General features: G+C 51.0%; 3 protein-coding genes across 13 annotated transcripts; 1 reads left to right on the forward strand and 2 right to left on the reverse strand.

Moving 5' to 3' along the window:
• Window positions 1–913: 913 nt before the first annotated feature.
• Window positions 914–10,047, reverse strand: CBLN3 (cerebellin 3 precursor). 4 transcript variants are annotated; one of them, XR_011144436.1, is made up of 5 exons: window positions 9,091–10,047; window positions 8,690–8,809; window positions 8,267–8,380; window positions 2,560–2,747; window positions 914–1,209 (listed from the first exon to the last, which is right to left on the reverse strand). XR_011144436.1 is itself a non-coding variant. In XM_068965824.1 (4 exons), the coding sequence occupies exons 1-4, from the start codon at window positions 9,388–9,390 to the stop codon at window positions 1,174–1,176; spliced, it is 570 nt and encodes a 189-aa protein (XP_068821925.1). In that variant the 5' UTR covers window positions 9,391–10,047; the 3' UTR covers window positions 914–1,173. The 4 variants fall into 4 exon arrangements, 3 of the variants coding, with proteins under 3 accessions (XP_068821925.1, XP_068821926.1, XP_068821924.1); XM_068965824.1 differs by lacking the exon at window positions 2,560–2,747; XM_068965825.1 differs by lacking the exons at window positions 914–1,209; window positions 2,560–2,747 and adding an exon at window positions 3,622–5,921.
• A 720-nt stretch (window positions 10,048–10,767) lies between these two features.
• On the forward strand, window positions 10,768–20,349 carry KHNYN (KH and NYN domain containing). Of its 2 annotated transcripts, XM_068965822.1 has the most exons (9): window positions 10,768–10,792; window positions 11,192–11,412; window positions 12,234–13,354; window positions 13,512–13,642; window positions 13,729–13,825; window positions 16,793–16,900; window positions 17,107–17,208; window positions 17,656–17,846; window positions 18,922–20,349. In XM_068965822.1, the coding sequence occupies exons 2-9, from the start codon at window positions 11,212–11,214 to the stop codon at window positions 18,957–18,959; spliced, it is 1,989 nt and encodes a 662-aa protein (XP_068821923.1). In that variant the 5' UTR covers window positions 10,768–10,792; window positions 11,192–11,211; the 3' UTR covers window positions 18,960–20,349. The 2 variants fall into 2 exon arrangements, with proteins under 2 accessions (XP_068821923.1, XP_068821922.1); XM_068965821.1 differs by lacking the exon at window positions 18,922–20,349 and having other exon boundaries at window positions 17,656–18,252.
• Window positions 20,350–20,539: 190 nt separating this feature from the next.
• Window positions 20,540–23,697, reverse strand: SDR39U1 (short chain dehydrogenase/reductase family 39U member 1). 7 transcript variants are annotated; one of them, XM_068965142.1, is made up of 6 exons: window positions 23,674–23,697; window positions 23,255–23,361; window positions 23,083–23,165; window positions 22,573–22,688; window positions 21,421–21,564; window positions 20,540–21,156 (listed from the first exon to the last, which is right to left on the reverse strand). In XM_068965142.1, exons 1-6 carry the CDS (start codon window positions 23,687–23,689, stop codon window positions 20,744–20,746), a joined length of 879 nt encoding a protein of 292 aa, XP_068821243.1. In that variant the 5' UTR covers window positions 23,690–23,697; the 3' UTR covers window positions 20,540–20,743. The 7 variants fall into 7 exon arrangements, with proteins under 7 accessions (XP_068821243.1, XP_068821245.1, XP_068821242.1 ...); XM_068965144.1 differs by having other exon boundaries at window positions 20,540–21,039; window positions 22,567–22,688; XM_068965141.1 differs by having other exon boundaries at window positions 22,567–22,688.
• Between the last annotated feature and the right edge of the window lie 284 nt (window positions 23,698–23,981).

Here is a 23,981-nt window from a genome sequence, read left to right on the forward strand (position 1 = left end):
GAGCTCTTCTCTCCACCACTTGAGGATACAATGAGCAGATGGTCATCTGCAAGTGAGGAAGTGGGCTCTTATCAGACACCTGATTTGCCAGCCCCTTGATCTTGAATGTCCAGCTTCCAGAGCTGTGAAAACTGAATTTCTGTTGTTTTTGTTATAGCAGCTACAACAGACAAAGGCAATCACACAGCTCATGTCTCTTCTTCCTGTCCTAGAACGCTGGCTGTTATTGCCCCTCAGGCTCAGAGACCTTCCTAACCCTGGCCAAGCTTCCGCACGCCAAGCTTCAGGTGTCTGCTTCTTGCTGCTCTCCTCACTTGTCCGCTCAGCACTGGTTGGGGGATGGAGGGGCCGGAAGGAGCCCTCCCTCCTGAGAGCTCCCTGGCTCACGTGGGCACGGTCGCTTAGTGTTTATAGAGCATCTATTGTGTGCCAGGCCCTGCCTAGTGCGGAGTGGGTGGAGGCAACGGGAGTGGCATGGTCTCTGCCCCACTGCCAGGTGAGGGAGGCATTTCAACAAGCAAATACAATGCAGAGTGGGAAGGGAAGGGGCACATGATCCAGAGAGGGCTTGTCTTCCCTGACCCCCTTCACTGAAAATAATGCATGTGCTCTTAGGACAGGCCAGTAAGTGAAAGGTTCATAACTCCTCAGAGGAAGGTGATCCGGGAGGGGCCAGGCAAAATCACTACTTTCTGCTCAAGAGAACTGCAAGCAATACTCCTGTTTTACACACATTGGCTTATGAGCCTCCTGTTGGTGAGATTTCTCTTCTTCGCTGTTGAACAATTTACAAGAATCTGATTTGAGATTCCCCCTGTTTTTAGAGGGGCAAATAAAGAAGATGGTTCCACAGTTGAGCACCGTGGGCGCTGCAAACCACTAGTCACTGCTTCTCTCCTTTATTCCGTCACAGTTTCCTTTTCTCATTTTGGGCACTGGCAGCTGAGTTTCCCAAGTCTCAACCAGAGAAATCACAAAGTCATCAGACAGTCCCAGACATAAACAAAATACAGAGAACATTCTATACTGTATCTCATTCTCACATTAAAAAGTACTTAAATTACTAACATATCATTGTAAATCAACTAAACTCCAATAAATTTTTTTTTAAGTACTATCTGGTGAGAAGGGCACCCCCTAAGCCTTGCAATTCCGTGTTTTCCTAGGGACTCTTTATGATATCCTTGTGTTTCTGGGTAGTGAACACATCTGAAAGAAAGAAGCATTATAACAGGTAAATGGCTACAATAAAACAATACAAAAATCCTACGCACTTTAAAAAGATTGTCCAAGAATACTTGGGACATGCATCAGTTTTGACTTGTTTCTTAGTTCCTATGGTAACAGTAACTTACACATATTAGATGCTTGGTCTGTGCTTTCCAATCCTGTGGGATAGATACAATGTTTCCTCTATTTTGTAGAGGAAGATAAAAGGCAAGGGGAGGTTGAATAATTTGCTGAAGGTCATGTGCAGCTACTGAGAGGCTCCAATGCTCACCACTTCACCACCGTATTTACTGTTTCTCACACAAGTATATTCACTTTGTTGCTAGAGTTACTTTCTCCCCACTAATCTATGGCCTCTCCATCTTTTGTTAATGTATTCTATTAATATACATTAGTATAATGTATATTAAGATTTCTCCATCTCGGTTTGATTTCTCCATTTCAGTCTGGTCCAGATTAAGACAATTTATAAACTAAAACAGAGTTGGTCTACTTCAGTTGGGTCCAAGAACAATCCTCTTGGCCCTGATCAATGTTGACTTGAATGTCATGCCCTTGCTTTCTGAGCTATAATGAGAAAAAAGCTATTTCGAGTTGCTGTTTAGGCATTTTACAGTATAATGACCCAGAGTTTGGACATTTGGATAAGGGCTTGAATTTAGGATTCCTGACCCAAATTACCACTTGCTTTTCCTGGGGCACCTTTGAAAACGACCATTTAGAGTTGAACCTGTATAAAGTTAGTGACCTGCACCCCAATCACCTTATACGTAATACGCTCTTGCTAGCCTGTTCACACGTGAACTGGGTCAGAGCACTGCCCTTCTCCTCGCGCACTGCCTCCCTTTCCCTGCTCCTGGTTTCTGGGATCTCTAAGTAATAAGTCTTTCAGTTTTACTTCCTTCGTGGATTGTACTGTACTTTCAATCAAAACGACTGCAGGTCTTTACTTCCCCAGCTGGGCAACCGAGGGAGTCACCTGCTGATCCCGTGTGGTGGGTTGTGCCTCCTCATTTAGCAGGTCATAATCTGCATATCCTTAATTTAATACGCCAGCAACATGTCCCCCAACACATAAGGGGTGCCATTTTCCCTCAGCTAATAAATGGTGCTATTTTGTTAAGTTTCTACACTCCTGTAAATGGCGAAAAATGAATCAAAGGAGACTGCAGTATCTGGATTGCAAAGGACCTAAAAAAATCTCATTTAGGAATATGGATTTAATCCTAGACCCTCTCCCTTCCCCCACAATCCCCTAAAGGGCTTTAAGGCAGTGAAGCTCTTTTAACTAGATCACTATGGCAACCCCACTGTGAAGAACAGACTCACCAAAGGCCAAGGGGCCAGTTAGGATGCTTTCATAGAACTCTATCTGCGATGTCGGTCGGTAGTTTGAGCCAGGATGGGTGGGAAACAATGGATGGAACTGATGGATGTGAGTGACTGGATGGGGGTCGTGGGAGAGGGAGGCAGGATTGTGGCTGGTGTTTCCTTGGGGCAACAGAGATGGTCTATTTCTAGACACAGAGAATAAAGCAGGAAACAGATTTAGGGATGAAAGCCTAATTTTAGCAGGTTTACTTTGAGGTGGGATAGGCAACGTGGCAATCCATTCCAGTACTATTGCCTGGAAAATCCCATAGACAGAGGAGCCTGGTAGGCTACAGTCCATGGGGTTGCAAAGAGTCGGATACGACTGAGCGACTTCACTTCACTTCAGGCAACGTACAAGCCTGAGATTTAGGAGGGAGGTTATGGACAGAGATTAAAGAACGTGGAAGTTGTCAGCACACGGACAGAGACGCGTGCTTTTAAGAGTGCGTCAGGACAAAAGGAATTCTAAGACAGAACCTCGAGGGAAACTGACATTTAGGAGATGGGCCGGGGTACAGGAGCCTGAAAAAGGCCTCAGCAGAGAGCTGCAGGGAGAGCCCAGAGCGTGTACAGTCAGGGAAGTGGGGGCAGGGAGTGCGTCTAGGAGGAGCAGGTGGCCAACAGGGTCAAATGTTAGGGAGAGCCTGAGCGGCAGAGGACCAGACGATAGTGACATTAGTGACACGCGAGTCCTGCGTGCCCAGCTGAGGGCAGTTCACGTAGAGCAGCAGAGGCCACAGTTGACTTAAGGGGTGAGCACCCTGGGTGCATAGATATCTGGCTGTAAAGGGGAGGAGAGGTGACGCTCACTAGCATATAAAGCTGAGGGTAACTACGTGTCTACCACTGTTTCCACATCCATCTCTTTCTGTTTTAGATTTAAGAGACTTGAGTCTATTTAACAGCTAAACAGAAGGAGGGAGTGGGAAGGGAGACATCGAACCTACAGGAGGGAGGAGAGGAAAAGAAAAGGCTATGTTTGCAGGAAACGGAATCCACGACAGGTGGATGAAGATAGCTGCCTCGACAGAGAGAAGGATACAACTTCTACTGAGCCAGATAGGAAGGAGAGATGAGGAGGACGGTGAGTTTCCGGACATGCTGGTGGAAGGGTCTCTCCTGGGGTTTCTGCTTTCTCGGTGAAGCAGAGTGAAGAGTCTGCTGCGGGCAGTGGGGGCAGAGTTGGAGGAGTAAGAGGTTTAAGGAGAGAATAGAAGTCTTCAGCTGGATTCTGGGGAGGATGAGAAAAGAAGCTGGCAAAGAAAACCACAGAAGAACTGCTGGGAGAACAGAGGACCAGGGGCAGCTAGAGACCATGGATTTAGCAGCACAGCATATCCTTCAGCAGGACTTTTCTTTGTAGCAATCAGCTGCCAGGGCGTGGGTGTAGAGAAGGTGGACAGTTGGATTCTATTCTTAGGTTCCTTAAAGTCCTAGGAGATTTTTGTGTCTGGAGAGGAACACTAGCCACCATCTGTGCTTTCTTTGTTGTCTAATTTATTTACTTCACAAAACCACTTATGCAAAAATCGTCTATATATTTAAACACTATTTATATAACCAAGTCAAAATCTACACATTTTGCAAATCAAATTATCTAAACATTGGTCGCAAATTTAAACCTTCCTACACATTTCAGTAGAATCATCATTATAATATGTCAGCTTCTCTACATGTTTCAAACATTTCGGTAAAGCACACGTATCTTATAAGGATTATAAACTTTTTTACACTTACACTCATTGTAAAAATGGGTTTGTAAACCCAAGAGAAGGACATTATCTCAGTTCAGACCAATTATTGAATTTAGATATCCGAGGTTAAAGCATCTGCCTCCAACACGGGAGACCCGGCTTCGATCCCTGGGTTGGGAAGATCCCCTGGAGAAGGAAATGGTAACCCACTCCAGTATTCTTTCCTGGAGAATCCCATGGACGGAGAAGCCTGGTAGGCTACAGTCCACGGGGTCGCAAAGAGTCGGACACGACTGAGCGACTTCACTCACTCACTCACTCAGAAGAATATTATCTCAGTGAGATGATGTTTTGAATTGTTAATCAAATTATTAATTATTATCATTAATTATGAATTCTTGGTTGGGACCTGGGAACTACTTGACCTTCTAAGATGATGAAAATATAAGCCAGTGTTTACGTTATACATCACTGGAACTTTTCAAGTCCACACTTTTCCCACGAATTAGTGCGTTATAACTGGATACTTTCTCTTTAATTATTTCATCTTTAAGTTTAATGATTATAACATGCATATGTCCCAAAGATGTCCATACCCAAACCTCCTGCGTTTAATGGTAAAGGGACATTTTCTATGTAATTAAAGTTAAAAGTCTTAAAATAGAGAGATTTCCTGGATGATCTGTGTGGGCCCAATCTAATCATATGAGCCATTAAAATTAGAGAATTTTTAAAGTCAGAGATATAACCTAAGGGTAGGTCAGAGAAGTACTGTGAGAAGTACTTGGCCTGACCTTTTTGGCCCAAAGATTGATAGGTAGGAAACTCAATCCTGCAACTATGAGGAACTGAATTCTAACTGAGCTTGGGAATGGATTCTTTCAGTTCAATGAAGATGACAGCCCTGCCTACATGACCTAATGAAACCCCGAGCAGAGAATCCAGTCATGCTTTGCTGGACTTCTGACCTATAGACACTGTGAGATAATAAATCAGTCAAAGTTGTGTTAAGAAATGAACTTTGTGGTAGTTGTTACAGGGCAATAGAAAACTAACACAATAACTTTACTGACATCATTTACAAATTTAGCTCATTTACATTTTTACAAACTCCCCCAATATGGTTGTTTTCCCCAATATCCAATTGCCCCTTCTTTCTTATATAACTCCTGATATTTAGCTGGACATGGGTGCCTGGAATAAGGACTTATTTTCTAGCCTTTCCACCCCTACCCAATGTGGACACATATGACAAAATTATAGCCAATGAGATGCAATCAGAATTGTTGGACTTCCCTGGTGGCTCAGATGGTAAAGCATCTGTCTACGATGTGGGAGACCCGGGTTCAATCCCTGGGTTGGGAAGATCCCTTGGAGAAGGAAATGGCAATCCACTCCAGTACTATTGCCTGGAAAATCCCATGGACAGAGGAGCCTGATAGGCTACAGTTCATGGGGTCGCAAAGAGTCTGACACGACTGAGCGACTTCATGTTCACGTTCACCTCTCAGAAAGCTTCTTTTAAAGGAAATGGGTGTGTCCTTCCTTCCTCCTTCCTGGGGACTGTAAGGCTGATGTAATGGCTGGAGCTCAAGGGGCCATCTTGGGTCAGAAGGTGATATGCTAAAGGTGGTAGAACAGCAAGAAAGGAAAGTGGGCTGGGCTCTTTATTTGCAGATTCTTCTATGTGAGACAGAAATAATCTACCATTTCGTTTAAGCCAGTATTATTTTGGGTTTTAGTGTTACTGTAATCTGATTATAATTAGTAGGGTAGTATAGAGGCTTTCTTTCCCAAGAAATGAAGGATCATGTTTGAGCAGTGAGCAATTATCTTTTGGATGTTTGACTAATTCATCACCATGTAACACACTGCTGGAATTTCTTCCTTCCTAGTTGTAATATATGGCCAGATGGTGCCAATCAGTCTCTTTCATTTTTGGTACAGTTCCAATTTTTTTCTGGAATCACTCAGAGCTCTCTTGATCCACCCATCCCTACTTTTGCAGATAAGAAAAATAAATGTACTTTATGAATAAATATAATATCTGCTATATTTATACTCTTCTACTTATCAAAATTAACTAAAAATATCCTATTATGGTCATACTTCTTCACTTAGTATATTAACTACATTTTTGCACATTGTATAGTTGCTTTTTTCTTTTTGAAAATCACAACAGAGTTGTGGATTTTAAAAATTCACCTTGTTCCAATTAACTATATTATTTTCCTTTTGATTATCAAATTGTCACAAATGCCACAAAGGTCAATTTGTAGAAGCCTATTAAAATTTGCTCCTTTGCCTTCATAGATCTACCCCATACATTAAAAAAAAAAAAAAAATCTTTGCTTTTTGTCTTCACCAATATGTTTGAGGCCTAGAATCATTCATGGCATGGAACTATTCTCTGAGGGAGCCCGAATCCCTTTAAAGGTGAATAATATTTGAGGCAAAGATCCAGGTGCTAAGAATGCACATCAGAGTTTTCCCTGATGTTTTATGCGACTTTAGTGATAAAGTTTGAAAAAGTAATTTCTTTTGAAAACCACAAATTCACACTGGTATTTCCTATTTAACTCAAGCACTACCAAATCCTTTTTTATTTGACTCTAACATACAATTTTACATTTATTGTCTCTACAACATAGCTCCTTGTATCCTGTAATCCCTGAACCTAGCTGTAACACCATCTTCTCTCTTTAGTGATCCTATAGCATCTCACTGACCATCATTCTCTAATTACTTTACTGACAGAGTCATCCATGCTGGGCCAATGGGACAGAGAGGTGAGACAAAGTTTATAATACTGGCAGGAGAGTGGTTGAAGGGATGCACCATGGAATCCAAGCTAACAGGAAGTCTGAGAAGGAGGATAAGATGCCATAAATCAGGAGGAAAAAGAGAGGTTATGAGATGTGTGAAATAGGTACAGTGAAGGTCAATGAGAGAGCTGGGAGGAAGGAGGTGGCGGTCAGAGCATGAAGTGATTGAACTTCAGACTATAAAGGTGGAGCAGTTCTAGGAGGCAGCCACAGTCACTGATGTGTTCTATGCCTGCAGACCTACCATGGCCTGCGTGTGACCTACCTCTATCTCCAGCCGTCAAAAGAAGCTCTGTATACCTGCTCTCAGCCAAAGCAAACATACACACACCACGTCTTGGGTGGAGAGATGAGGGCCAGAGTCCATCTGGGATCTGCCACAAATAGATGCCTGGGTTCACCTCCTGCTGGCTGCCCCAGTGTACACAAAAGCGAGTACTGTGTTCAGGCTGGGTGCATGCCCCCTTCCTGTTGCACCAGTCACGGGCTCTCGGCTGCTCTGCTGCCCTCCCTACACTTCTGCTAGTGACTGAGCCTTCCTCCTGCCCAGGCCCACACAGTGCTGGCTCAGCTTCTGACTGCAATGGCTGAGATCTGTGATGCTGGCACTCCTCACAGGAAGGAGCCTGCTGGGTATGCTGAGGCTGGTCCATCTGGTCCCATGCAGGGGCCTGTCAGGCTCACCTGAACCACCTGTTCCCAAATAGCACCAAGCAGGAAGCAGGTTTGCGGGGGTGGGGGACAGAAAGAGCAGAGTCTGCAAAGTAGCACAGGTCTCCCTACCTGCCAAACCCTGCCCTGATCCGAGGACTGCAGGCAGGAGATGCAGTGGGAGGCTGGGGGGGGGCAATTGTGGGGGTGGAGTAAGAAGGGCAGGTCCTGAGACACCAGAGCTCTACTCTTCACCTTGGATGTCTGGCACAGGGTCCCATGCAAGCAAGTAGAATAAAAATACAGCCAGAGGGCATCTCTCTCCTGCCTTAAAGACAATACTTCTGGGGCAGAGGGCAGAGGGCAAAGGTCAGGGGCTAGGTTTCCATCCTTGAAAGGCTTGAGTCCTCAGAGTGGGAAAATGAGGAAGCCAGAGAAGCTTGAATATTTCCAACCACCCAGCAGGTTCCCTCGACGCAGGCGCAGAGATACCCGGTCTCCAGGGTCCAGGGGCAGTAGCACAGAGCTGGTGGCTGCCTCCCGGGTCACATCTGGATCGTTGGCAAAGGCCGAGACGACAGGCCATGTGTTCAGCATCAGGCTCACCTGGGGAGGGGAATCCACTTAGCACCTCTCCTTGGCCCTTGTCCTAGGAACCCCACCTCCCTCCTTTTCTCCAGCCCCAGAGAGACACTCTGGAAGCTGGGGCTCAGTGCACCCTCCTGGATGACTGATAGGTGGCCAACATTGGCCTCTGTGCCTCCTTCCCAATCTCTGCTAAGCAGGCCCTCCCCCCTCTTGCTTCTGGCCCTCCAGGATGTAGGTTAATGGAGGTCTGACTGGGGGTCCCCTGCGCTCCCCTCCTCCCTCCCCCTCCTGAGCCAGGGATGGGACAGGGCCTAGGGTTCAGGTCACCTGGACAGTCTGGCGGTTGTACACCTTCACCACATGGAACCGGAAGCTGTAGACGCCCCGTACCGGGGCCACGAAGGAGCCAGAGGTGCGGTCAAAGCCACCTCCCTCGTTCACCAGGACCTGTGGGAAGCAGACCCTGCTGAGTGGGGCTCAGGGATGCTTGGGGCTCTGAGAAGCCACGGCACTGGGGGAAGGGGCAGTGAGTAAGGAAAGGAAGGGGTGGCAAGTAGACTAAACAGGAAGAATGGACAGATTTAAAAGAAATGATGAGAAAGGGAAGGAAGGTATGGTGGGAGTGAAGGGAAAGGAGACGGGCAGCGGGCCCCACAGCAGGGCCATTTCCTGAGCAGCAGAGTGGGCTTGGACAGTGATTCCAGGCCTTTGCAGGGTAGGGGGATTACCTGGTCGAAGTAGATGGCTCCACTTGTGCCGTTGCCGATCTCCCCTGCTGGCTCGTGGTGGTGGCTGCGGACTGCAGCAAATGCCACTCTTCCAGGGGGCGCCTCTCCCAGGGCTGCTCCCCCTGGCCCTCCTGCAGCAGCTCTGCCGGGCTCACAGACCACCAGGCACTCGCCTTCCAGGAGGACTGGCTCTGACCCCTCCTGGGCCCACCCGGCCCTCAGGGCCAGAAGTGTGAGGGCCAAAGGCAACCCCAGGCTGAGTGAGGGACCTGGCGGCCAGTGTCGCTTTGTTCCCAGCATGGCTGAGTGGCTCTGTGACCCACGAACCTTCTCTTTCTGCTCCTCGGTTCTTCCCGCCTCTCCCCCAGGCTCTCACCACCCCTCAACCTGCTTCTCAGCTCTCTCTCTGGGACTCCTGGTCACCTGGTCTCGGCGTCTCTCTCTCCATCCCTCTCCATGCCCCACGACTCTGTCCTGCCTCTCACTCCTGCTGTCACTGCAGTTCCCTCCTCCTTGGCAGGGCACAAAATGACAGCAGTTGGGCTTTAGGAGGGAGAGGAGAAATGAGACAGCCAGACAGGAGGGCTACAACCAGAACCCCAGGGCAGACCCTCCGGAGAGCACTGAAGGCTGGAACTGGGACCACTGGGTGTCTGTGTCAGACTGAGTGCACGTATGCGGGTGTGAGTGTGTGCAGATGTGTGACAGCCCCTTCCTCTTCACTCCTACCCTCTTCAAATATCCTTCACAAGTCAGCAGCCCTCTTAGCAGTATCTTTTCCACTGCTGGAAGAAAGGGAATGTTCTTGTGTTTTCCCCACAATTGTTTTGGTGGAAAGTGCTTGGGTCAAGGGTGTCACTATCCTGTGACCCTGGGCCAGTCTTTTTCTTTTCTTGGTCTTCTATGTCATCATCCGAAGGGACTGGATTAGTCCCTTTAAGGCCCTCTTCACCTCCATCTCTCCCTGAAGTGGTTCCTCATTCCTGAGAAACAACTGCGCCGAGCGCCTGAAAACTCCGAGGAGCGAGGAGACCTGACCCGGCAGGCTTGGAGCCAGAGCGGGCGAGTGGGCGGGGCGGGGGCGGGCCGGCCGGGGGCGGGGCCGGGGGCGGGGCCGGGGGCGGGGACCCGCTGGGGCCAGGGCCGGGGCCGCGGCCGGGGCTCGGGCCGGGGGCGGGGAGCAGCTGGCGGCTGGCGGGGGCGGGGGCGCGCTTCGGGGCTCGGTGCTGGCCCAGCCCCGGGAGGGGCCCAGCTGACTCCGCCCCCGGCCAGGAAGTGACTCAAAAAACTGTTTGTGATGTGGGGAAGAGAGGTCCCCGTTGGGTGAGGAATCGGAAAGGCCCGCCCCGACTCGGGCCCCCCGCCCTTCTTCCCTGGGCCGGGGGCGCGGGCGAAGCTGGGGCCGGCGGGCACCGAGCGGCGCCGGCGGGACCGAGGCCGCAGCGGGCGGCGAGGCGGGTAGGCGCGCTCTCCCCCGCGCCCGGGCGGCGGGAGCCAGAGGGCGCAGCGCCGAGCGCAGGCGGGGGGCGGCAGCCGCCAGCGGCTGTGGGCGGGGCCCGGCTCGGGCCCTCGGCCCCTCGGCCCAGCGTGGGGCGCGTGGCGCGACCGAGGGGGGCAGCAGGCGGAGGGGAGGGGTGGGAGTGGCCAGAACCTTGGAAATGGCCGACGAGGGTCCCCAGAGGAGAACCCAGTTCAAGCCCCGGTGAGGATTCATCTCTAAGAGGCCTTCTTGGACCCGGAGGTTGCAGAGACCCGGAGGAGAGGGACTCTGTCGTCACCTGTCCACTCCTGGCCTCCAGACCCAGCTGGATCCTCCTCCCCGTTCCTGCTCAGGGCTGTGGTCGTCATTTTCCCAAGGCCACACGGCCATCCCAGATAGACAGCCTTGTTTATCCGTGACTTCGTCTCCGGGGAGAAGCCCCCCGTGTCCAGATAATCTGACATTCCCTCCCAATTTTGACTGGACTGAAGTGGTGGTTACCTCCTGGGTTGTTTACAGGTTTGATAACTAGGTGCGACCTGTTGCTAGCTGGTTAGGCCAGGAGACCAAGATTTGCGCTGAGGGGACATCAAGGCTCTGAGCTGCTTTCCCTCTTCCCAGGGTCGGGCAGCCAAGCAGCCATGCCTACCTGGGGGGCCGGCTCCCCGTCCCCTGACCGCTTTGCGGTGTCTGCGGAGGCCGAGGACAAGGTGCGGGAGCAGCTGCCCCGCGTGGAGCGCATCTTCAGGGTGGGGATGAGCGTCCTTCCGAAGGACTGTCCTGAGAACCCTCACATCTGGCTGCAGCTGGAGGGCCCCAAAGAGAACGCCAGCAGAGCCAAGGTGAATGCCTCTCCTTGACCCTTCCGGGGAAACGATGACTCCCTCCCCACAGGAGGCAGGAGAGAGGAGGGGCTGGGGAGGATCTTCACTTCTTGCTTGTCTCACTGGCCCTGAGCTTTGACGAACTTGCACATTCTCTGTCCAGAGTTTTGGTTTCATTTCTGCTGTAATGACCCAGGTTCTGCCAGGGTTTGGAAATAAGTGATTCAGGTCAAATCAGTTTGTACTCTTGGGGAGGATAGAGATAATCTGGTTGGGCAAGCAGGCCCCACCAAGGAATTCACTGTGTGGTGGAAAGCCCACATTGCTTCCTCTAGAGTTAGTCAGGGCTTCCAGTAAGGCACCACCACTGAATACTATCCTTGTAGTCCTAGTTTCAGTTTCCTTATCTTTAAAGTATGAATAATAACAGTATCCACCTCACTGAATTTACTGTGAACGAGATAAAGCACGTAAGGCATAATGCATGAGCTCTGTAAAAGTTAGTGTTGATGATCCTTATGATGGAAATATGCAACATACGTACGCACACATAAATGTTTAGAAGAGACAGCCTTTTAACCAATTACTTATAACAATATCTTAAGTTGAGTCGAGTTCTAAATGGAAATTCAGCCACAGGTTGTCAACTGAAAAGGGAAAGTGAGTTTCTCCATCCTCTTTTAATCCCCACCTTTTTCAGGATCTATAGGGGTCCATTTCTCTGCCCAGGCATCCTGGAGCTCAGGAGACAGCAGTGGGCCAGAAGAGGCTACGGGACCACTTAAGATTCCAGCAATCTCCTTTTTCTTCCTACCTGCCTTCCCTCCCTTTCCCCCCAGGAGTATCTGAAGGGTCTCTGTAGCCCGGAGCTACAGAATGAAATCCACTACCCACCGAAACTGCACTGCATCTTTCTGGGAGCCCAGGGCTTCTTCCTTGATTGCCTGACTTGGAGCACATCTGCCCACTTGGTGCCTGGAGTGCCCGGCTCGCTGATGGTCAGTGGCCTTACTGAGGCCTTCGTCATGGTCCAGAGTCGAGTGGAGGAGCTGGTGGAGCGGCTGAGCTGGGACTTTCGTCTGGGGCCGTCCCCTGGAGCCTCTCAGTGTGCTGGAGTGCTGAGAGAGTTCTCTGCCCTGCTGCAGGCCCGGGGGGATGCCCACACAGAGGCCCTGCTGCAGCTGCCCCAGGCCATCCAGGAGGAGCTGCTGAGCCTGGTGCAGGAGGCATCCCGGGGGCAGGGGCCCCAAGCATTCCTGTCCTGGGGATGGGGGAGCCCAGGTCCGCTGGGCGCTCAGCAGCAGGGAGTCAGGACTCCCCTGGGTGACGGTGGAGTGTCTCTGGACACGGGACCTACAGGGTGGCAAGAGTCAAGGGGAGAGAGACATGCCGTGGAGAAGGAGGGGACAAAGCAGGGTGGTGCCAGGGAGATGGATTTTGGGTGGAAGGAGTGGCCCGGGGAAGAGGCCTGGGAGAGACAAGTGGCCTTCAGGCCACAGTCGGGAGGAGGAGAGGCCGGGCAGGCAGGGCCTCCAAAAGGGAAGGCCCTGGGGAAGGAGGGAGTGCCCCAGGAAAGAGGAAGGCTCGGGGTCCAGGGCCAGCCTCCTGGTACCCAGGGCCCCTATCAGAGGGCATCTCAGCTCCGGGGAGCCTCCCTCCTCCAGCGGCTCCATAATGGGGAAGCCTCACCTCCAAGAGTGCCCAGCCCCCCACCCGCGCCTGAACCCCCGTGGCACTGTGGAGACCGAGGGGATAGGGGAGACCGAGCAGACAAGCAGCTGGTTGTGGCTCGAGGCCGGGGGTCTCCATGGAAACGAGGCACCCGGGGGGGCAACTTGGTGACTGGCACACAGCGTTTCCAGGAGGCTCTCCAAGACCCTTTCACCCTGTGCCTCGCTAATGTGCCGGGCAAGCCAGACCTCCGCCATATCGTCATTGATGGCAGCAATGTGGCCATGGTGTGAGTACCTGGTGGGGCTGAGGGTCCCAGGGAGGGGATGAGGTAGAGGTGGGCAGTTGTGTTCACCCTGGGGACGTGTGCCAAGCGGAGGGCAATGCAGCCAGGCTGCCAGGTCTCCACTCGAGGGCCCTTGAGTGCTGACCCCTTCCCGCTGCAGGCACGGCCTCCAGCACTACTTCTCCAGCCGGGGCATCGCCATTGCCGTGCAGTACTTCTGGGACCGAGGCCACCGCGACATAACTGTCTTTGTGCCTCAGTGGCGTTTCAGTAAGGACTCCAAGGTCAGAGGTGAGTTGGGCCTGGTCTCTTGTGTCTGGGGATGGGCCCCGAGTTCACCTCGGGGATAACCCCATTGTGCTGCTCTGTTTCTCTAGAGGGTCACTTCCTGCACAAGCTGTATTCGCTCAGCCTGCTCTCCCTCACACCCTCCCGGGTCTTAGATGGCAAGAGGATCTCCTCCTATGATGACAGGTACTTGCTTCTCTCTTGTCCACAGACTTGACATTCAGGGAGCCTGGTGGGAGACTGAGGGGGAGCCAGAAGCTCTGGCCCCTTCACACTAAGACTTGAGTCGTGGGAAAAGGGCCGCTCCTCCGTGTGCCCCTATGACTGGGGAGGTGAAGCTGCCCTGCAGACAGGATGAGATGGAGGGTGAACAACTGTTTCATCCTTCACTTTTTCACTGATCAAACTAAAGGATGCTTCGTATTTATATTAATAGTGCCTTACCATCTAGAAAACACTGTTTTAATGGAAACGTGGGAAAGCTGGTGGTACGAATAGCTAGCTGACAAATGCCTCTTACAACCTAGATGTCCAAACACATAGAGAAATTCTCCAACCTTCTGGGAAAACCAGAGTAAATGATCCAAATAATGATAAATAAAGCATGGATTCCATGCATAATACGGCTGTACAAAACATGGTATTTAAAAAAAGATAAGTGAAAGATCAATGGTCTTAGAATTTGAAGCTCTGAATTTGAGCCTCAAGTTGCATAGTTATTGTAGATTCTCTTAGTGGATTAACCTCTTTGTCTTAAGTTCCTCTTCCATTCATTCATCCTCCTTGTGAATGTCAAAAGAAGCTAAGGTATGTGCTTGCCTCACTCAAGGTGCTCTGCTGGAAGACAGTGATATTCTTTAGTTTTTCAGGGACTCAATCAAGTGTGGCAGGGCGTCTTATCTCCATTGTACAGAAATGGAGACAGACAGAGGGTCGGAGTAGTTAGTTCTCTTGGCAAAGGCTATGACATGGCAAAGGAAAAACGAGAACTTAAAGCTACTAGATGGTTTAATTGAAGAACACAAGACACATTTCCTCCCTGGTGTACAGAGTGTGGGAGACAGGTGGATCTTATTATTATTATTTTTCAATAGGCTTTTTTCCCTCCCTTTGGCTGCACTGGATCTTTGTTGTGTCATGTGGGGTCTTAGTTCCCCCAACCAGGGACTGAACCCTCATTCCCTGCATTAGATGGTGTATTCTTAACCACCGGACCGCCAGGGACATCCCATGGGTGGATTTTAAAAGCTAACTAACCCATTTGAAAAAATTACAGTGATAAGTTCTTTATTCTCCAGGATTCTGAATTTTAAATTAAAAAAGAGTTCCCAAGCTGTACTGATTATATATTTTGTTTTTTCAAATACTTAGCTTTTACTCCCTAACAGGTAAATGGTATTCTACAAAAAAGACAATTCATGTTCTCCCAATGCAGTTCTGTTTTAGGCCTAGATTTCACAGGTTATCCGAAATACAGAACCTTTTTTACATGCCATATTGACACAATTAAAACTGAAGGTTGTCACTTGTAATAAATTTTGAAGGCACGTGTCTGCACATTGTGTAGGTCCTGACAGGCAGAGGCACAATATAAATTTTGTATTTTGCCTAGTTACAGTGGCATGTAGCACAGACCTACTGAATACTGGGGAACAACATACGATCTCATGTGGTAATAGTACAGTTATCCTTAATTTGAAAATACCTTTTGTGTATTATATGGTACCCTATATATTTATAATGTCATCTCTTTGTTTCCCAGATAGAAGCTCAGAAGCAGACATCTGTCATACTGAATGCTGGTTAATGGTCCCCTCTATACCACACTAGGGCTTCCCTGGTGGTCAGACAGTAAAGAACCGCCTGAAGTGCAGGAGACCCGAGTTCCATTCCTGGGTCAGGAAGATCCCCTGGAGAAGAGAATGGCTACCCACTCTAGTATTCTTGATGGGAGAATCCCATTGACAGAGGAGTGTGGTGGGCTACAGTCCATGGGGTCACAAAGAGTTGGACACGACTAAACGACCAAGGCTATACCACACTGTTTTTCAGATACTGACTGCCTGTGGGGTCCTAGGTGTCTGGGCTGCCGAAGGAGGCAGGCATCAGGGAAGACTGCATTCATGACTTCAAAAAGCCCAAAGAAACTATAAATCAAACACTACAGAAATGAGAGGAAAGGGATCTCCCTTCTGGCTGGGGTCTTGTGGGAAAGGAAGGATTTGAGAGTTTTTGTTGATTGACAAGGATATTGGATGCACTGGATCTCTTGGTTTCTAAACCTGTTAAAGACTTATCTCATGAGTTCTACCCCACTCCTGTGGAATCAGAATTATTAAAATGGGGCCCAGGCATCTTTTTTTTTTGATGTTCCCCTTGTGATCCTCTCATCAGTGAGGTCTGGTTTCCTTCCAGATGGAGGGAATAAAGGGAACAGTTTGAGAAACATGAAAGTCGGACAGTGCAGGGCATGTTTGAAGAACAAGGTGAAATCTGATCATTGGTTTTTGGCAGGAGCTATGAGTGCATTAGGGAGGATGGGGAGAGATAAGGCAGCAAGAGTGGCTTGGAGCTAGTTGCTAGGCCTTAGCTGCCAAGCCTGGGATGTGGAAACATCTGGTAGATAAAGGGCAAGTTTGGAATACTTGTGTAGGGGAAGAGCATGTTCTATCAGGGGAGGAGAGGCTGGAGGGTGGTAAATGGCTGGGGGCAGGAGACCCCCTTATCAGGAGGCTATGCAGTGGTACCTCAGTTGCATTGTCCAAGTAGTGCAGGTGGTAATGGCAGGACTGGAAATGAAGGAAGCAGAGTGGAAGGCCTCAGGGGAGGCGCACGAGGGATCTGTGACTGATTCAAGCGGCAGCAGGGAAGAAGCCAGAGCCAGAGCCAGGTCTTTCTGTCTCATTCTGACAAGACACAAAGTGTTGTGGAGGGTTGTGGTGACTGGAGGGGTTGCTCTTGGGAGACCATGAAAGGGTTCATCTTTGTTTCCTTTCTAACCCATGGCGCCTGCATCCAGTCAGTCATCTGGTGGCTGGTTCAAGGTGAGGGGCCAGATCTCCATCACTGGAAGTGCGTCACGGGAGTCGATAACACGCTCTGGGGTTGGGACCTTGGAGAATCCCAATATGGCTGCTTTGGTTTTCGAGACAGGTTCATGGTGAAGCTGGCTGAAGAGACTGATGGGATCATTGTCTCCAACGACCAGTTCCGGGACCTGGCAGAGGAGTCTGAGAAGTGGATGGCAATCATCAGAGAGCGGTGAGGGAGCCCTCCCCTGAGAACAGGGCACAGACTCAGACTTTTCTCTAAAGCCAGCTCTGCCCTGCCACCGGGTGAGGACTCTGGGAAGGGGCTGACACTGCTTTGAAGGATGGTAGCCGGCAGCTTCTGATGGTGTTGGTCTTCGCTGTCTGGGCGGTGGGCAAGGGGCCCTCTGTGACCACACATTCTCTGTGCCCATCCAGCCTGCTGCCTTTCACCTTTGTGGGAAACCTCTTCATGGTGCCGGATGACCCCCTGGGGCGAAATGGCCCCACCCTGGATGAGTTCCTGAAGAAACCGGTCAGGTAATGCCCTGCATGCTCCTAGGCAGCCCTGCTCTTGCTCTGCAGGGGCCTAGCAGGCCTGGAGAGTCGGGTGAAAAATGACTCAATCCAGGCCAGCTTTATCCTATAGTAGTTCAGGTTGCCTGGGCTTTGGCCCAAGGAATCCTGACGCAGACCCTTCTGGCTGGGAAGGAAGCTCCTGCTTCCTGTTTCCCCTCATCAGTGTGTCGGACGGAGTTATTTGGTAAATGGTTGTTTTTACTCCTAGCTGGTTGCGTCGAGTACGCCCTCTGCTGGACAGAAAGTAATTATTAGATTAAAGCTAGATTCGCCATCCGGTTCCAAAGGAACCAGCCAATCTTCCCTTCAGAAGTGGGTTGATACTGCCACTCGGTGGTCAGTTTCTAGAACTTCAGGCTCACTCTAGGATGCTTACCAGCTCATTCTGTTCTCTCTGCTTCTTCCCAGGGCACCGGGGTCTTCCAAGCCTCAGCATTCCGCCAGGGGCGTCACAGAGCACAGTAATCAGCAGCCGGGGAGAAAAGAAGAGGAAAAAGGCAATGGTGGCATCCGGAAGACGCGGGAGACAGAGCGGCTTCGGCGCCAACTGCTGGAGGTGTTTTGGGGCCAGGATCACAAGGTGGACTTCATCCTGCAGCGTGAGCCGTACTGCCGGGACATCAACCAGCTCTCTGAGGCCCTGCTTAGTCTCAACTTTTGAGCCTCACCTGGCTGAGTGGCTGTCCCCCCGCTCAGCTCCAGTCTCACCCAGTTCAGCTCATCCTGTGAGGTTCCCTCTGCTGCTCACACCCCGCCCCAGTCTCCCCCTGAGTTGGTGCTTTGTGTCAGGGAAGTTCTGAGGAAGAGCATTCGTATGTGAGGAATGCTCTGGTGTGGAGCACTTTGGGGACAGGTCCATGACGTGACCTGATCTCATCGAGTCAGGACCTCGACCAGCTCTCAGGAGGTTCTTCTCAGCCTTAACTTTTCAACCTTGCCTTACGCAGGGTTTCTGTAGGGAGTGGGGGCTGCTGCAAGGGGTGGGTTCCAGAGACTGGGACTGCCTCCTCCATGCCGAACTGGGGGTGGAGGCTAGGGTAGGTGGGAGGGGAATGGAGAACAGGTGGCCGGGAAGCTAAACCTTTCCTCCTCGTGGCTGCTGCTCTGAAGGCCAGAGGACAGGGATGCTTCCCAGGCCTGGCTGGGCTCCTGGGCACACCAAAGGGAATGCTGGCCCCTGGAAAGGCTAGTGTTCCGGGGTCTGGGTCACAGTGGGACAGCAGCGAGCTGGTGGAGAAGGCAGAGGGAGGCTTGGCTTCTGGTCTCAGCTGTGCCTGCCTGTCACCTTGACCGATCTTGGTCTTTACTTCTGCCTACAAGATGGGGGTAAAAAAGCGTTGGGAGGAGAGATGAGAACGTGGAGGAAAACCCTTTGGACGAAAGGTACTTGGACCAAGTCTCAGGTGTGTCTGTCTGTGGTTGCACAGGCTTCTTAACCAGAACCTCACTTTCAGAGAGCTGAGGGTCCTCTGTCCCCAGGGCCTGTGCCCTGGATTTTAACACTGCACCCTCAGTATAATGTGCCCTGTAATGGCTGCGTCCCTTTTGGGCAACCCTCCCCCCCAATCCGCATTTACAGAACAGGTGATTAGGGTGACTGCATTACCAGTAAACTCTCAGGGTTTGTTCCTCTCAACGGCAGCTCTCCTGTTGCATCCAGGTGTTTGTTTACAGATGAACGAATGTGTCGGATAGTCCCAGTCTCTGGTTAACGCACTTGCACGAGCGCTGAGCAGTCACCAAACCGATGAAGCCATGTTCTGTGAGGACAGCGATCGTGTGACCCGACCCCAGCATTTTCTCTACAGGACAGATATGTCGCATAAAGTGAATCCCACTTCTGCTCTGTGTGTGCGTGTGTGCAGATGGGAAGGGTCTACAGAGGTTGTGCCTAGAGGAACTAATCTGGAAAACGCCAATGGAAGGATCAGTCGGACCAACTGCTGTCACCTCAGGACTTTCTTTGTCCACCTTGGTTCCTACATGTCATTGTCCTGTATCTGCTTGAAGTCCTCCGGTGCCAGGGAATCTACGACCTCCGAGGCAGCACATTCATCCATAGACAGTACCAGTCAGTCCTTCCTTCAGTGCAGCCCTAAACATGCTTCTGTTACTTCTACCTTTGAGGCCAGTCGTTCCCTCAGGAACAGTACAGAGCCAGGCAACTTCCTAGAGTCCAAGACCGGATAAAGAAGTAGGACAGGTGCCTCTGGGTTCAGAGCTGTCTGAGCCCTGCAGCAAGTCCCTGGACAAGGCCCTCTTTTTAGGCTCTGACTTCTGCTGCCTGAGTGATACAGGGAGTTGAAATCACCTGAGATCCTCATACCAGCAACTAGCATGTGGAGGTGAATGATGGAGGAGGCCCTTGGGTCCCAGTGTTGCCACCCTTCCCCATGGCTGAGGCGCACACTGAGCAGGGCTGGGGGCAGTCGTATTGGGGAGAGACTAGCTAGGGTGGTGACAATGATTCAAAGACAACCCACAGTCCCCTCAGAAGAAAAGAAATTGGTTAACATGGTCTGAATTGGGAGCTAGGGGAATTACTTCTAGTCAAACTGTGGCAGAAGTCAGGGTTGTTAGAGGGAGATGGTCCTCGATGAATACTTGGGACTTTTTTTCCCCCAAAATGTTCAAGTTTGTAGTTTTTGATAGGTTCCTTGTACCTTTCACTTTCAGTGCTGGTTGATGTGCAGTGGGCTTGAGGTAACATCTGCCCTTTTGTGCTAGGGACTCTGGTTGACTGAAGTGGCCTGAGATGAGAGGCAGGTCCTTAGCTACCGACAGTCCTAAGCTTTGCACAGCTTTGTCCTGCTGCAGCTTGATGAACAGGCCAGTATGTGATTGTTTATCAATTCACTGCTGTCCAGTGACAGGCCAGAGGCTGTTTCTTCCTCTGCTGGTACCCTAATAGCATTGTGTGAACAAGTTAAGTATGCAGGGTGACCACACCGCCCACTGGAAATGGATCACTGTTCCTCTTGTCTTCTCGCCTCTACCTTTGTTATAACCTTGTGCCTCAAATCTGTTGCCAGCTCTTTTGGCAGTCAAGGAACCAAGAAGGGAGACGTTGCCCATTACCATTTTCAAAACTCCACGTAAAGGAAAGGGTCGTCTCGGAGGACATTCCTTGAAATAAATTTCAGGAGAATCTAGAACAAAGAGATGAGCTGAAGCTAGTCAATTAATTTGTCTTTATTGCCTAAACTGCAAAACATTCTCTGAATACCAAGAAGGAGAAATGGGGCAGGAACAGGACACACAAGGAGACCAAACAGATATTTATCTATGAGGAGTTGAAGGTCCCAACCTGATGCAACTGTAACCCTGAAATAGCGGAAATCTCTATAAGATGGGGCAATGGGACAGTGAGCAAGAAAGAGGGCTTAAGGACTAGATGATTTTCAGTCTCTAGAGGAGAACCCGAGCTTATGCAGTCTCTCACCAGCAAGCCCCTGCTGAGGAAACAGGCCTCAGGCCCTGCCTTGAGCTTCCCAGTTTAGGCTATGACTTCCTTCAAGGCAGCCCCCAGCTCTGGGAAAGAATACTGGTAGCCAGCAGCCAGTGTCCGCCGTGGAACCACCTTCTGGCCCTCCAGCAGCATGACGGCGCGTTCTTGTCCAAAGACAGCTTGTACTACGGCACTGGGGAGAGGGATGAAGGCTGGGCGGCCCAAGGCTGTGCCCAAGGCCCGGGCAAACTCAGCATTGGTAGTGGAGGAGGCAGGAGCCACTCCGTTCAGGATCCCCTGCACATGGCTTGTTTCAAGGGCATGGGCCAGGATTCCCGCAAGGTCTCTGATGTGAATCCAGGGGAAGAACTGGTGACCTGAGCCAATGGGGCCCCCCAGGCCCAGGCGGAAAGGCAACAGCATATGACCAATGGCACCGCCTCCACGACCCAGCACAACCCCTAGAGCAGGCAAGAAGGATGGTATAGGGAGGCCCCTTGACCTCCAGGCACCCCCACTGTTCCTCTCCATTTTCCCTTCATCACTCTTATACTGACTCTGTGGCAGGTGAGGGCTGTGGCTCTCTTTGGGCTGTCCTGTCCTCCCACCTGCAGGTCAGCCAGAAGTGGTGGCATCTCCTGTGAGCTCAGCTTCCCTTATCCCCACCCTCTCCTGGCCCAGAGAAGATACCAACCCTGTCTGATACCCAGACCCCTTGTTCTCACCGGAGCGCACCACCACTTGGCGTGTAGAATCTCCAGGAAGCCTGGCTGCAGCTTCCCATTTGGTTACGAGGTTGGAAAAAAAGTCGAAATCCCCTCCTGGGCTGTCCTCGTCGTACTCCGCAGTCAGGCTGGGCTGGTAGTAAGCTGCCGAGGAATAGCACTGGTTTGCCCTGGGTGTCCTTTGTCTCATCTGGCCCGTTGCAGTCAAGGCTCCCCTTACCTCACCCTCCTTGGTACCTTGGGAATCTCTCCATGGGTAGTCAGAGCCATGGATATTTTCCCCTACAACTTCTCCATGAGCTGACCTGTTCCTGCCTTGGAGTCATTTTTATCTTTCATTAGAGGGCTAAGCTGAGACTGCTAGTGTGCAGAAGCTAAGAACAGACTTTGGTGCCAGGCTGCCTGAGTTTTAATCTCAGCTCCAAAATTATTTGTCACTTTAGGCAAATTACATAACCTCTCTGTGCACAACTTTTACATCTTTAAGAATAATACCTATCACATAGGTTTCTTGTGAGGATTATATGGAATATGTGCAAAGCACTTAGAATAGTGACTAGTGTATATGTATGTGTAGTGTATATAGTGTATATGTGTGTGTACGTGTAGGTATGTTTATCTACACTGGTGGCTCAGTGGTAAAGAATCTGTCTGTAATGCAAGAGACGTGGGTTCAATCCCTGGATCGGGAAGATGCCCTGGAGAAGGGAATGGCCACTCCAGTATTCTTGCCTGGAGAATCCCATGGATAGAGGAACCTGGCAGGCTACAGTCTGTGGGGTTACAAAGAGTGGGACACAACTAAGTGACTAAACGTGTGTGTGTGTGTGTGTATAAAATTTGGTCCCAAAGGCAAAATACAAAAACTGACAATTCTGTTCCTAAAGCTCTGTGCTATGAGAAATAAGGGGCCTGGGAGTAGGTGGGGCTTTCTCAGGCACTGGGAGCAGTGCCACTCCTCTCACTTTCTCTGAGGTCCCCATTTCTCAGTGAAAGTACACAAAAGTCAGGAGAAATATGCGTGGAATGAGGCCCCAGGTAGTTCCTGTGCCTGGAAAAGACCAGCACTCTGGAGCCTGAGCTACCCCTCACTGTACTCCCTCCTTTCCCTGGCTAGTCTAAAGGCTGGTGACATGGGGGGCATACCTACACCTGTGACTAAGACCCAGGCCTGGGGGGGTTGTGGGGCCTTGGCTATGGCTCTAGCCAGCGTTTGGGTGGTCTCCAGGCGGCTGCTGAGAACTTCTTTTTGAAAGGCTGCATTCCACCTGCAGGAGAAACATGCGTGCATGCATGCTCAGTCATAGGAGAAACACGGGGGGAATAAAATACCATTAAATACATGCACATACCCTTCCTTCCCTCTTTCCCTGGAGCCCATCTGTATCCACGCCTAGTAAAGCCCTCATCGCGGCTTAGAGAAACGGTCCACCTCTCCTGTAGAGGGAAAAGGCACCAGGTACTTGGGGGCATCCTGAATGGGGAGTAAGGTCCACTGACTGGGAAGAAGGGCAAGTGAGTGTGGAGGAGAGGGTGAGGGAACGAGTAGTTCGGAATATGGGTTGAGTTCTCCATCTGCCAGCCCCAATCTCCACAGCTCACAGGTTCCCATCAGAATCGGCCCCCTGCTCTGAAGAATGTCGGCTTCAGGGCCCGGCTGACCTGCGGAGAGGGTTGAGGATGTTCTCTCCCGCCAGGTTGACTGCAGCATCGCAGCGGGGCAACCCCGACGTCGTGAGATCATCCTGTGAGAGAAAGCACACAGGGGCCTCGAGGCCTCGCTCAGCGCTACCCAACTAACCCTTCTTGCCAAGCCTCCAGAATATGGACATACCCACGTGATCCGATCTGGCCCTGGCTTTCGGGAGATCAACGTCACTTCGTGGCCCCTGGCCTTCAGCAGCTGGGTTAGGGCTGTCCCAATGAAGCCCGTCCCGCCACCTGATCAGAAAATACGAGGTGTTTATCCGCCCGGGTGGGCCTTCCGTCCTCGCATGTGGCCCCCTTCTCTGGTGCCCTTCCATCTGACTTCAGCCTTCTCCCCTCCTTTCTGCCCCCTCCCCGCGATGCGCGCAGGGTGAAACACAGGGTTTAGGGAGATTCGGTCCCTAGCGCTTGGAGGCAAAGGCCAGGTAGCCTGTGCACGAGACGGTACCCTTTCTCAGAAACATCCTAAGCCCTCAATTTCTAGCTGTATCTTCTTTTTATAAACCTGCCCCCTCCCGCCCCCACCCCTTTCCGGCACTCCCTCACCCACAAGAACTCGCATCCCGACCACAACCTAACGCGCCTGCGCAAGGTTTAGAGCGTGCCCTTTCTAGGACGCCGCTATAGCCTTTTGCGCATGCGTTTTTCCGGGACACGCGCTCCAGCTGTGGGGCGGGCCGGATTGAGGCTGGGCGTGGCCCTGCCTGGCGACCCGGAAGAATTCGTAGAGAAGGCGGTATTTTTCATTGCAAGGGGTGGCTGGGACCAGACTAGGAGGCGGGGCCGGAGAGTAGACTGAGGGGACAAGGCAGAGGAGAGGAGGCGAAGGAGGGAAGATTTTAGCGTAGAAAAAA

This window comes from Capricornis sumatraensis, chromosome 2 (genome assembly GCF_032405125.1).
Source record: "Capricornis sumatraensis isolate serow.1 chromosome 2, serow.2, whole genome shotgun sequence".
Classification (NCBI taxonomy): Eukaryota; Metazoa; Chordata; class Mammalia; order Artiodactyla; family Bovidae; genus Capricornis; species Capricornis sumatraensis.

What these genes read in the sequence shown, in the direction of transcription:
- CBLN3 (XM_068965823.1), bottom strand. Translation starts at nt 9,390, where the DNA reads ATGCTGGGAACAAAGCGACACTGGCCGCCAGGTCCCTCACTCAGCCTG. An exon ending in GAGCCATCTACTTCGACCAG is followed by an intron (nt 8,810 to 9,090) that starts GTAATCCCCCTA and finishes TGCTTCCCACAG; the next exon opens with GTCCTGGTGAACGAGGGAGG. An exon ending in ACAACCGCCAGACTGTCCAG is followed by an intron (nt 8,381 to 8,689) that starts GTGACCTGAACC and finishes TCCCCTCCCCAG; the next exon opens with GTGAGCCTGATGCTGAACAC.
- KHNYN (XM_068965821.1), top strand. Translation starts at nt 11,212, where the DNA reads ATGCCTACCTGGGGGGCCGGCTCCCCGTCCCCTGACCGCTTTGCGGTG. An exon ending in ATCTCCTCCTATGATGACAG is followed by an intron (nt 13,826 to 16,792) that starts GTACTTGCTTCT and finishes TTTTCGAGACAG; the next exon opens with GTTCATGGTGAAGCTGGCTG. An exon ending in ATGGCAATCATCAGAGAGCG is followed by an intron (nt 16,901 to 17,106) that starts GTGAGGGAGCCC and finishes GTGCCCATCCAG; the next exon opens with CCTGCTGCCTTTCACCTTTG.
- SDR39U1 (XM_068965141.1), bottom strand. An exon ending in GGCCAGATCGGATCACGTGG is followed by an intron (nt 23,166 to 23,254) that starts GTATGTCCATAT and finishes TTTCTCTCACAG; the next exon opens with GATGATCTCACGACGTCGGG. An exon ending in ATCCTCAACCCTCTCCGCAG is followed by an intron (nt 22,689 to 23,082) that starts GTCAGCCGGGCC and finishes TTTCTCCTGCAG; the next exon opens with GTGGAATGCAGCCTTTCAAA.